The 12,576-nt window shown below is 43.5% G+C and overlaps 1 protein-coding gene across 6 annotated transcripts in view; it reads left to right on the top strand.

The window, feature by feature from the left end:
* Positions 1 to 12,576, top strand: part of parp4 (poly (ADP-ribose) polymerase family, member 4) — a 245,720-nt gene that overhangs the window by 80,313 nt on the left and 152,831 nt on the right. For all 6 annotated transcript variants that reach the window (XM_068033698.1, XM_068033696.1, XM_068033697.1 and 3 more), the window contains 3 exons: positions 8,345 to 8,443; positions 8,844 to 9,027; positions 12,333 to 12,492. In XM_068033698.1, coding sequence (XP_067889799.1) covers positions 8,345 to 8,443; positions 8,844 to 9,027; positions 12,333 to 12,492 — 443 coding nt within the window. The remainder of the gene's footprint in view (positions 1 to 8,344; positions 8,444 to 8,843; positions 9,028 to 12,332; positions 12,493 to 12,576) is intronic.

The raw sequence follows: 12,576 nt of genomic DNA, 5'->3' as shown, positions 1-12,576 counted from the left end.
GATACCCAGATATCTCTGTACTGCAGCAGTCTGCAGTCTTATTCCATTTACATAATTCCTTTTCTATTCTTCCTACCAAAGTGAATAACCACATATTTTTGCTCATTATACTCCCATCTGCTAAGTTTTTGCCTGATCATTTCACCAAGCTATATCCTTTTGCCGATGCTTTGGACTGAATTTTCGGGGCCCCCTAAAGGTGGAAATGAAGACAGGGGAGCCCTGAATAATACCAGCATCGGGCAGCAGGTCAATTTCAAGGCGCCAATCTCAGCGCTAGCATTGATCACCATCGTGGGCAGAGTGTGGGACAGGAATCCTACTCTTGTCCCAATTGAGACCAGTTAAGACTGTTGACTAGCTCTTAAGCCGGACAGGTTGCCCGCGCCTTCAGAAACAGTTCATCTGAGGGGACGTGGGTGCAAAGTGGGGAGCTAGCTGTGGCTGCCTCAGGGCATCACCCCCGGCACCATAAGAGGTTCAGCTGAGCAAAGGGGGACTGGGTAATGGGAGTGCCCTTGGCGCTGCACAGCTGGCAGGGAGAGTGGGTATAGTACCTGGGATTTGAATGGAGCTGACATTCCTCCTGGCAGAACAGGCACAAAGGAGTAGGGGCAAGGCGGCCAAGGGAAATTGGGTGGCCACTTGCCCAGAAGAAAGTCTCCAGTTGGCAATGGGGGCATGGCTCTCAGATTTTGGGCCCAATGGCGATGAGGGGCAACACCTTCAGGCAGGGCAGAATCCCGGGCATCAGGAGGATACTCAAGGGGAAAAAGGGGCAAGAAGGCAATGGAGGCCAAACTCTCAACACAGGATCTATTGCCGAAGATCGTGCTACCTTGGGATGACCAGCAACCAGTGCTACAGGAGACTGGCTCTACAGGCAGATGGTGACAGACATCTGTGCCCTCGTCGCCAAAGACCTTGCACCTTGTAGCACTGGATGCCATGCCCTGCCAGTGGCTGTTGAAGTCACTGTGGGCTTGAACTTCTTGGCTTCTGGCTCCCTCCAAGGATCAGCTGCAAACCTTTGGTGGCATCTCAAAAACAGCTGCACGCCACTGCATCTCATTGGCCCTCTTTGCCGGTGTTGGACAACACGTTCATTTAATGAAAGACACGGCCTCACAGGGACAGAGATGGCTGAGTGGTAATTTGATAGAGATATTCAAAATCATGAGGGATCTGGACTGAGTAGATAGGGAGAAACTGTTCCCACTCATGAAAGGATCGAGAATGAGAGGGCATAGATTTAAAAAAGGAAAAACATTTTCACACAGCGAGTGGTTCAGGTCTGGAATGAGCTGCCTGAAAATGTGGTGGAGGCAGGTTCAATTGAAGCATTCAAAAGGGAATTAGACTGTTATATGAAAAGGAAGAATGTGCAGGGTTACGGGGGAAAGCTGGGGAATGGCACTAAGTGAATTGCTCTTTCGGAGAGCTGGTGCAGACACTATGGGCTGAATGGCCTCCTTCTGCGCTGTAATGATTCTGTGGTTTTTGTCTCCATTGCTGGACTCCCCCAGGTACAGGGCATCATCGATTGCACCCATGTGACCATCAAGGCACCCAGTGACTGGCCAGTGAGATCCTTCAACAGGAAGGGCTTTCACTCCCTCAACGTCTGCGACCACATCAAGAGATTCTTCCATGTGTGTGTTCGCTTTCCTGGCAGCTTCCATGAGTCCTTCATTCTCCACCAGTCCTGTCTGTCTCAGATCTTTGCCCCAGCCCCATAGTGCATGGATGGATCCCAGGGGACAAAGGATATCCCTGGAAGAGATGGCAACTGACCTATCTGCAAGAGCGCCAGACAGAGGCAATAGCAACCAATGCCACCTGCTCAGTAGGACAACCGATGATGATGTACAGATCAACGGGTTTCTGAAGATGTGATCCCTCCTCTGTGCTCCTGCAAGCGTCTCTGTCATTGTGGAGGTCTGTTACTATCCACATAACCTATCTCTCCAGAGGTGTGGAGCTTTAGGACAGTGAGGACTTCAAAGGAAGCAGCTCATCGGGGGAGGAATGGGAGATGAGAGAGGAAGCAGTGGGAGATGACGCTGAACAGAGAGGTGCCCCTGCTGCATGAAGTGCTGGCTGCCTCCTGCTATCCTTCAGGAAGAGGACCTTCCTCCTCTCCCTCAAGGCCTCCTGCATTGGATCCAGGTTGGCATTGATGAAGTAAAGGGCTGCTCTGCCCTGGCTGCCAGGCATCTGGCTCCACTGTGACATCTCGCTGCCTTCTGGTGAAGTGGAAGACTTGGGCATAAACCACAGATATCTCCCTCAGGGCAACAAGCAGCCTCAGTGATGGCTGCCATGGGAGTCTAAATGAGTCTCACACTTCATCTGATGCACCTCTGTTCCAGCTCCCACTCGTTCGAAGTGGACAGGAAACCCATCTCCCAACTAATTAAGGGCTCACCCCCACAAAAATCTGAACTTTAATAGGTTTCCACCAGAGGTGGGTTTCTGACCCGAAAACAAACTTGACTGCTGTTTCCCACCCTGTTGCGTCACCCTCACAAGTTGCTTTCCCATCAAAAAAAAGTCTGAAAATGCTAAAAATGCTCAGCAGGTTTGGCAGCATCTCTCTCCACAAATGCTGCCAGTCCTGCTGAATATCTCTAGCATTTTCTGTCTTTATTTCAGATTTTCAGCATCTGCAGTATTTTGCTCTTACTTTGTATCATCAGCCAATTTGGCTACAGTACACTTGGCCCGTTCATCCAAGTTATTAATATAGATTGTAAATACTTGAGGCTCCAGCACTGATTCCTGTGGCACCCACTAATTACACTTGGCCAACCTGAAAATGAGTCATTTATCCCAACTCTCTGTTTTCTATCAGTTAGCCAAACCTCTATCCATTATCCTCAATGCCATGAGCTCTTATCTTGTGCAGTAACCTTTTATGTGGAACCTTATCAAACACCTTTTGGAAATCCAAATACACTACCTTTACTGGTTCCCCTTTATCCCCCCCTGCTTGTTACATCCTCAAAGAATTCTAATAAATTTGTCAGACATGATTTCCCTTTCATACAATCAGACTGAGTCAACATAATTTTATTATGACGTTTTTAAATGTCCTGCTACTGCTTCCTTAATGAAGGATTCCAGTATTTTCCCAATGACAGATGTTAGGCTAACCGACCTGTCGTTTCTTGCTTTCTGTCTCCTTCCCTTCCTGACTTGGGGTGTTACATTTGCACTTTTCCAATCTGCTGGGACCTTTCCAGAATCTAGGGAAATTCTGGAAGATTACAACCAATATCTCTGCAACCACTTCTTTGAAGACCCGCAGGCCATCAGGTTCAGGGGACCTGTCAGCCTTTGGTCCCATTAGTTTATCTAGTACTTTTTCTCTAGCGATAATTGTTGTATGTTCCTCCCTCCATGTTGTCCCCTGATTTTCTACTATTATTGGGATGCTTTTCATGTCTTCTACTGTGAAGACAGATACTTGTTCAAAGTCTCTGCCCTTTCCTTCTTTTCTATTAATTCCTCAGTCTAATCCTCTAAGGGACCAACATTTTACTTAGCTACTCTCTTCCTTTATATAGACTTGTAGAAGCCCTTGTTTTTATATTTCTTGCAAGTTAATTCTCATAATTTATTTTCTCCCTCTTTAGTTTTTTAAGTCATGTTTTGCTGGTTTCTGAAATGTTTGCAATCTTCTGGCCTACCAATAATATTCGCAACATTCTGTGCCTTTTCTTTCAATTTGACATCCTTAACTTCCTTAGTTAATAGCTCCGACCCGAGCACTGATCCTTGCAGTACCCCACTAGTTGCAGCCTGCCAACTCAAAAATAACCCATTTATTCCTGTTCTGTTTTCTGTCCCTTAACCAATCCTCAATCCATGCTAATATATCATTCCCAGTCCAATGAACCCTAATTTTGTGTAACAACTTCTTGTGTGACACATGTCAAATGCTTTTTGGAAATCTCAATACCCTGTTTCCATGAGTTCCCCCTTATCTACCCTGCTAGTTACATCATAAAAAAAACTCCAACAGATTTATTATACACAATTTCCCTTTCATAATTCGTGTTGACTACCTAATTATATCATGATTCTCTAAATGCTGTGTTACCACGAATCAATAATACATTCTAGCATTTTCTCCACTATGGATATTAGGCCAACTGAGCTGTAGTTCCCTGTTTTCTCTCTCCCTCCTTTCGTGAATAGTGGAGCTATGTTTGCTGCCTGCCAGTTCATGGTGACTGTTCGAGAGTCTATGGATTTTTTTTATTATTATTTTATTTTATTTAGAGATACAGCACTGAAACAGGCCCTTCGGCCCACCGAGTCTGTGCCGCCCATCAACCACCCACTTATACTAATCCTACATTAATCCCATATGCCTACCACATCCCCTCAATTCCTCTACCAGCTACCTACACTAGGGGCAATTTACAATGGCCAATTTACATATCAACCTGCAAGTCTTTGGCTGTGGGAGGAAACTGGAGCACCCGGCGGAAACCCACACGGTCACAGGGAGTACCCAGAATCGAACCTGGGTCACTGGAGCTGTGAGACTGCAGTGCTAACCACTGTCTGGAACAAAAAAAAAACGCATCCACAAATCAAGGATATTTGTCAACTTTAAGTCCCATTAATTTCTCCACTATGATTGCTGCATTGGTCAGGCTCCTCCACTGAGTATAACCCCCAATTCCTCTGCTCAGCTTGAGCTCACAGCCCTGCATGGTTTACAAATGCTTTTTGTTGCTTCTTAAGTGCTTCACGCTAAATTTGTCTGCATTGAAAGACATCTGCCAGAAACGGCCTGTTTCCCGCCGCCACCACCCCCCCCCCACCCCCCATTGCATCTATGTCTAACTGCAATCTCTTTTGTTTTTGAGGCCCTTGCATTCACACAAATCTTTGTGTTATCCGCAAACTTGCACATAATTCACCCGATGTCTTTATCCTAATCATATGATGATGAAAAGCAACAGCTTTAATACAAATCCCTGCAGCACTTCACTGTTAACCAGCCCCACATAGATTATTTGCAATAAACAAATGCCTTCTATCTTCACAAATGCAACCAGTTTAGACTTGAACTTGAATGATCCCAGTTACCTCCTGGGAGCAGGTTACAGGTGTCAGGCTATGCAGGTGAAAAAAGGGAATAAAATTACAGAAAAGACATTTTAAAAATGGAGAAGGATTTATATTTCTAAACCTTTTGGAAATGATCATTGGGACCATTTAATTCTTTATGCAAGCATTTTGATATGAAATCGATTTCCTGTTCTACTTCAAGCTGAGCATCCGACCCCATATAGTCTCCATCACAAAGACTGTCTACTTCCACCTCCGTAACATTGTCCACCACAACCCCTGCCTAAGCCCATCTGCTACTGAAACTCTCATCCAGGCCTTGGTCACCTCCAGATGACTAGAACCATAGAAAAATTATGGCACAGAAGGAAACCATTCAGTTCGTCGTGTCTGTGTCCCCGGTAATTGACCTCTCCACAAGGGGAAACTGATCCTTCTTGTCTATCTAGGCCCTTCAATTTTGTACACTTCTATTAAGTCATCTCTCAGCCTCCTCTGTTCTAAGGAAAACAACCCTAGCCTTTCCAATCTTTCCATATAGCTGCAACTTTCCAGCCCTGGCAACATTCCAATGCTCTCCTGGTCAGACTCCCATCCTTGAAGCTCTGTAAACTTCAACTCATGGCCGAATGGCCTCCTCCTGTGCCGTAAATCACTCTATGACTGACTCCATGACTCATCCAAAACTCTGCTGCCTGTTTCCTATTCTGCACCAAGTCCTGCTCACCTGTCACTCCTGTGCTTGCTGGCCTACATATTAGTACCCACATACACTACTGTAGGTGCATGGATGTTGGTTCACATCCTTCTTTCCCACGTGTCGATCCCAGCCACATCAGTGTGGGGAAGAACTCAGAATTGAAGAAGACCAGGTGCTTTATAAAACAGGGATGGAAAATCAGAGGGAAGCCAGCTAGTATCTGATCTAGAATGTAATAAAGGCAGATAAACTGCCATTTCATACTTAACTTTTTGTCACAATTTATGATTTAATACTTCTAAAGTAGATACACATTTTGTAAGACTCTTAATATATTATGAAGCTGCAATCTAGTGGGATCATAAATGGAAATAGTCAATTGTAGATGGAATTCTAATTCCATGATGTCAGTGAGGTCGACTACTTCGATGAGCAATCACTGTTGCCCAAATCTGTACTATTGGTAGGCTAGTCTTTGTCATGGATTGCCTTTTACATTATTAAAAATGTGTACTTGGCATAGCCATAGATTTTTAAGGATTCAGACTTGTTATCAGTTGGTTATAGTCAATCTTTTATTAGGACACAGCAAAGATTAATACATTACAGTACTGCATGGTAGCAGTTTACAGTACCCGAATCATTATCACCCATTCAGTCACTGGACAGAGTAGCATGCATTGTTATAATTGGTAGCTTAGTAATTAACAACTAACTGGAGGAGGTGGCTCCACAAATATCCCCATCCTCAATGATGGGGGAGCCCTAGCCAAGCTGTTCCAGTACAGCTACAACACTGGCATCTACCCTGCAATGTGGAAAATTGCCCAGGTATGTCCTGTACACAAAAAGCAGGACAAGTCCAACCTGGCTAATTACTGCCCCATCAGTCAACTCTCAATCATCAGTAAAGTGATGGAAGGTGTCATCAACAGTGACATCAAGCAGCACTTGCTTAGCAATAACCTGCTCAGTGATGCTCAGTTTGGGTTTCGCCAGGGCCACTCAGCTCCTGACTTCATTACAGCCTTGGTTCAAACATGGGCAAAAGAGCTGAACTCAAGAGGTGAGGTGAGAGTGACTGCCCTTGACATCAAGGCAGCATTTGACTGAGTATGGCATCAAGGAGCCCGAGCAAAACTGAGGTCAATGGGAATCAGGGGGACAACCCTCCGCTGGTTGGAGTCATACCTAGTGCAAAGGAAGATGACTGTGGTTGTTGGAGGTTAATCATCTGAGCTCCAGGACATCACTGCAGGAGTTCCTCAGGGTAGTGTCCTAGGCCCAACCATTTTCAGCTGCTTCATCAATGACCTTCTTTCAGTCATAAAGTCAGAAGTGGGGATGTTCGCTGATGATTGCACAATGTTCCACACGATTCGCAACTCCTCAATTACTGAAGCAGTCCGTGTAGAAATGCAGCAAGACCTGGACAATATCCAGGCTTGGGCTGCTAAGTGGCAAGTAACATTTGCGCCACAGAAGTGCCAGGCAATGACCATCTCCAACAAGAGAGAATCTAACCATCTCCCCTTGACATTCAATGGCATTACCATCGCTGAATCCCCCACTATCAACATCCTAGGGGCTACCATTGACCAGAAACTGAACTGGAATAGTCATAGAAATACCGTGGCTACAAGAGCAGGTCAGAGGCTAGGAATCCTGAGGCGAGTAACACCTCCTGACTCCCCAAAGCCTGTCCACCATCCACAAGGCACAAGTCAGGATTGTGATGGAATACTGTCCACTTGCCTGGATGGGTGCAGCTCCACCAACACTCAAGAAGCTCGACACCATCCAGGACAAAGCAGCCCGCTTGATTGGCACACCATCTACAAACATTCACTCCCTCCACCACCGACGCACAGTGGCAGCAGTGTGTACCATCTACAAGATGCTCTGCAGCAACGCACCAAGGCTCCTTCGACAGCACCTTCCAAACCCGCGACCTCTACCACCTCGAAGGACAAGAGCAGCAAATGCATGGGAACATCACCACCTGCAAGTTCCCGTCCAAGTCACACACCATCCTGACTGGGAACTATATCGCCGTTCCTTCACTGTTTCTGGGTCAAAATTCTGGAACTCCCTTCCTAACAGCACTGTGGGTGTACCTTCTCACATGGACTGCAGCGGTTCAAGAAGGCAGCTCAGCACCACCTTCTCAAGGACAATTAGGGATGGGCAATAAATGCTGGCCTAGCCAGTGACGCCCATATCCCATGAATGAATAAAAAAAAGTTAATCAGTCTTTTACAGACAATAGCAATTGCTGATGTGGCTCACAAGTTTCATTACTCAGTAATCATAAGATCTTCCCTAAGACCGCTAGCCAGTCTGAACAGCAGGTTTTTAAATAGTCCCTTGTCCAGACAGACAGTTTACACTTAATAATTACTCAGATTACTGCCCTATCAAAGACAGAGTCCTATCCTTACAACAGTATATTGGTATATGAATTTTATGTAGTCTCTCATAGGGTGAGCATGTATAGTGCTGTTCATCAATCAGTGGTTTAAACGGTATTCCTGTATTACTGTTCTGATTTCACAGAGGATTATTGTTGCCAAAGACAGTAGTGGAAAATTATGGGGTGGAGCGAACAGATGTTGGCAATCTTGGAAGCGGAATTTACTTCAGCAATTCAATCAGGTCAGTTACAATTTGTTCAGAATTGTTCTTATAAAGGAAAGCCAAGTTCAACAAATCTGAACAGAAGTTCTGATGAAAGGTCACAGACCTGAAACGTTAACTTTGCTTCTTTCTCCACAGATGCTGCCAGACCGGCTGAGTATTTCCCGCACTTTTTGTTTTTATTTATGAACAGAAGTTTTGTTGTTGGTCGCAGTTGAAAGTTTAGTTCATTATTTTTATTTTAAAGCATATGTATCTGTTATCAACTGCAGCATGAATTTTTTGGACAGGCAAAATGGCATCTGGAAATGATTTGCTCAACCTATCCAAAAACTCTGTGGAAGGGCTACAGTATCCTTTAATAATTTGTGTTCTTTTCACGTGTTATATGTACTAAAAACATATATTTAAATTGCAGCACAAGCGCTAAATACTCCGAGCCCAATAGAACTGATGGGAGCCGTCTCTTGGTGATTTGTGATGTTTCATTGGGTAAATGTAAGAAATACTACAAGAAGAACTTGACCTTATCTGTTGCACCAGCAGAGTACTCGAGTGTACATGGAATCCGTAGAACTGAAAGCATACGCTCAGAGTTTGAGGTGTGTCAAGTATTGCCATCTACAGTGAACATGAAGTTTGTCTTTGTGCCAGTTTTGTAAATGTTTTCTTCTATGCACTATCCAGTGTTGGCTAAATAGCATAGTACTAAGATATTTGTTAATGTTAATACTAATGGATGCACTAACCCTTTGTTCACAGCAACTAGAATTATATGCACTGAAAGAAAAGATGATTGCAATGGATTAAATGTCTTCAGTCCCAGTGGAAATGCTCAACTTTCTGTAGTCTGTAAAGAGTTTTGAATGACTTGTAACAAACTTATGAATGGGTACAGGAGTTTTATTTTTTGCAAAAACCTTACCAGGAGTGTGCTCATTTCTCATCAAATCCCTAAAAGGGCAACTGCACTATCATCGGACCCTTGATATTGATGGATCTTATCTCTCTCTTTCACAATTCTTTACAACCATGCAAAAAGAAAAATGCCAACTGATGGGATGCCATGCCTGTGTTCAGCCCACACTCCTAGAGCCCGCCCAGAAGCTATCCTGAGTTTACACTACTAGTGGGAGCAAAAGGATCAAAAGTGGATTAAAAGTAGTTTTGCATTTGTGGTGAAGCACAGCATTGAAATTTAGGACCCAAGAGCACTCTCTTTACACTGGAGCCATCATAGTTATCCATTTCCTGAACATGATGGTTATTAAAGACCTTTATGAAAAATTCCTAAAAGGGCAGCTGCATTGTCACATGGAAGGAATCTAGGGATATGGGAATGGAGTGGGAAGTGTTGTTGAGGAAGAAGAGGTAAGCCAAAGAATCACCTGCAATGGCTTATCTTCCCACTCTCACACCATTACCTCTGGTATTCCCCCAAGGATCTATCCTTGGCCCTATATCTCATCTACATGCTACCCCTCAGCTACATCATCCAAAAACATATCAGTTTCCACATATCAGTATGCTGATGACACCCAACTGTATCTCACCACCAGCTCTCTTGATGCCTCCACTGTCTCTAAATTGTCACACTGCTTGTCTAACATTCAGTACTGGATAAGCAGAAATTTCCTCAACTAAATATTGGGAAGAGCAAGGCCATTGTCTTTGGTCCTCACCACAAATTCCATTCCCTAGCTGCTGACTGCATCCCTCTCCTTGACCACTGTAGAGGCTAAACAAGATAGTTTGCAACCTCTGTGTCATAACCGAAGATGAGTTTCCATCCACACATTTGCACCATCACTAAGACTGCCAATTTCAACTTCCAAAACATCACCTGACTCCACCCCCTGCCTCAACTCATCAGCTGCTGAAACCCTTATCGATGCTTTTACACCTCTACGCTTGACTATTCTAACGCATTCCTGGCTGGCCTCCCACATTCTACTCTCCATAAACTTGAGCTCATCCAAAACTCTGCTACCCGTATCCTAACTCGCACCAAGTCCTGTTCACCATTCACCCTGCTCGATGATTTACATTGGCTCCCAGTTAAGCAACGCCTCGATTTAAAAATGCTCATCGTTTTCAAATCCCTCCATGGCTTCACCCCTCCCTATCTCTGTTATCTTGTCCAGCCCTGCAACACTCTGAGATATCTGTGTTTCTCCAGTTTTGGCCTCTTGAGCAACCCCAATTTTAATTTCTCCACTATTTGTGATCTAGCCGTCAGCTGGCAAGACGCTAAGCTTTGAAATTCCTCCCTAAATCTCTCCACCTCTCTAGCTCTCTTTCCTCCTTTAAGGCGCTCCTTAAAACCTACTTCTTTGAATAAGCTTTTAGTCATCTGTACTACTATCTCCTTATGTGTCTCTGTCAAATAACTTTTTGTAATTGTGAAGCACCTTGGGACATTTTAATACACTAAAGTGCTATATAAGTACATGTTGCAGATTGGCCATGATCTTATTGCATTGCGGAGCAGGCTCAAGGGGTCATATGGCCTACTCCTGCTCCTATTTCTTTTGCTCTTATGACAGTGTGGTGTTACATTACTTGGAGTTATATTATCCTTTGTTCAGTAATTTTATTGAAATAGTAGAAGTAAGTAAAAAGAGGCAAAAATGTTGGCAGGATGTCCTGACTATTTTGTTCATGTTTAGTATTGATGTGAGGATTATCGCCCTCCAAACTGGGTGGACAAATGTTAGAAAAAAATGAGGGGAGAAGTTTTTTTTTCTTTTGGCTTATCGAAGCTTTAAGGTTATTACCAAGGAGCTTATGCAGATTTCTTCAGCTGCAAAGTCAATGGAAAAGTGAGTATTTTGGTTCAGGTTAGATGTGGAGAGTTTTTTTAAAAATGGTAATGTTTGAACTCTAACCACAGCAGTTACAGTAGTGAACAATACTGAACAAATTTACTTTGGCTCTTCCCTGATCAACTATCTGCAAAGTTATGTCGGCATAACGATTATTACTAAAGTTAATAACGTAAGACTATTATATATTCGCTGTGGAATTAAGGTAAATACAAATAGATTTTAGAAATGGGAAGTTCTGTATGATAATAATGGGACCGGGCCCAGAAACAAGCACTTTTTAAACAGTATTTAGTGCCAACATTTTGCTGTCACACTTCATCTCAAACAGCAAGTGTGAGAAGCTCATAGATTTCTTGACCACAAAGATCAAGACCATTCATAAAGTTCTCTGTACTGTTTCCTCTGCTTCTCCTTACTACCAAAGGCCTCCATCCCCAATTTCTCCAAGCTCATCCTATTCATGAGACCCATCTCCTGATCCCTTGGTTCACTTCCTATTCATTGAATTTTCTTTCTTATTCATCATGTAATAGAATATATTTTACATTAGTGGTACCCTGTGTGTTCTGCAAATCTGGTGCCCTTGCCAGTTTCTGCCACCACTGCCAGTTCCCATAGCTTCTGCTTCCTGCCTCTAGTACCTGCATACCTGCAGCCCACCACCCCCCAGCCCCCCCAGCAGTTCTCACCACTTTGAGACCTTGAGTGCATCCACCTGCCACGTCTTCCCCCTTAGGTCTCCAGCTGCCTTCACGCAGCACACCTGTCACTCTCCTGATTCTTTGATTGGGCCTTGGTCCGCTATGAATAGATAAATATTGCAGTTCAGGATTTATACTAAAAATACATTGGGGCCACTAATAATAATCAAACCAAAAATATGTAAACTACTTATGAATTTCTTAACAAAAATAATTGTTTCAAGGTGTTTGTGAAATGAACACTTTAAATTTAATTAATAGGAAATGTTTTCATTTAGCTGAGTGATTTATTTTGTAGTGAAATGTGCTACAGATTTGTTTGATACCTTTTTCCTTTTGTGTACAAATAATTTAAACCAATGTTATTTTTCTTTTCAGGATGATGAGTTTGTTGTTTATAGCACTTCTCAAGTGAAAATGAAGTATGTTGTTCAGTTCTGCATTGGTGAAGACCAACTGAAACCATTCCATCCTCTAATTAATGTAACTCCTGAAGAAATCAGCGCTTCAACATTTACATCTGCAGTCAGTGATATAGGTCAGAATTACTTCATGTATGTTTTTAGCTTATAACTTAAAATTAATAAATTAGTGGCACAATTAATTAATCGTGAGCTAGAAT

Source organism: Heterodontus francisci, chromosome 6 (assembly GCF_036365525.1).
Source record: "Heterodontus francisci isolate sHetFra1 chromosome 6, sHetFra1.hap1, whole genome shotgun sequence".
Lineage (NCBI taxonomy): Eukaryota > Metazoa > Chordata > Chondrichthyes > Heterodontiformes > Heterodontidae > Heterodontus > Heterodontus francisci.
The sequence above is the reverse complement of the archived record's forward strand: the minus strand, read 5'-3'. Positions and strand labels throughout refer to the sequence as shown.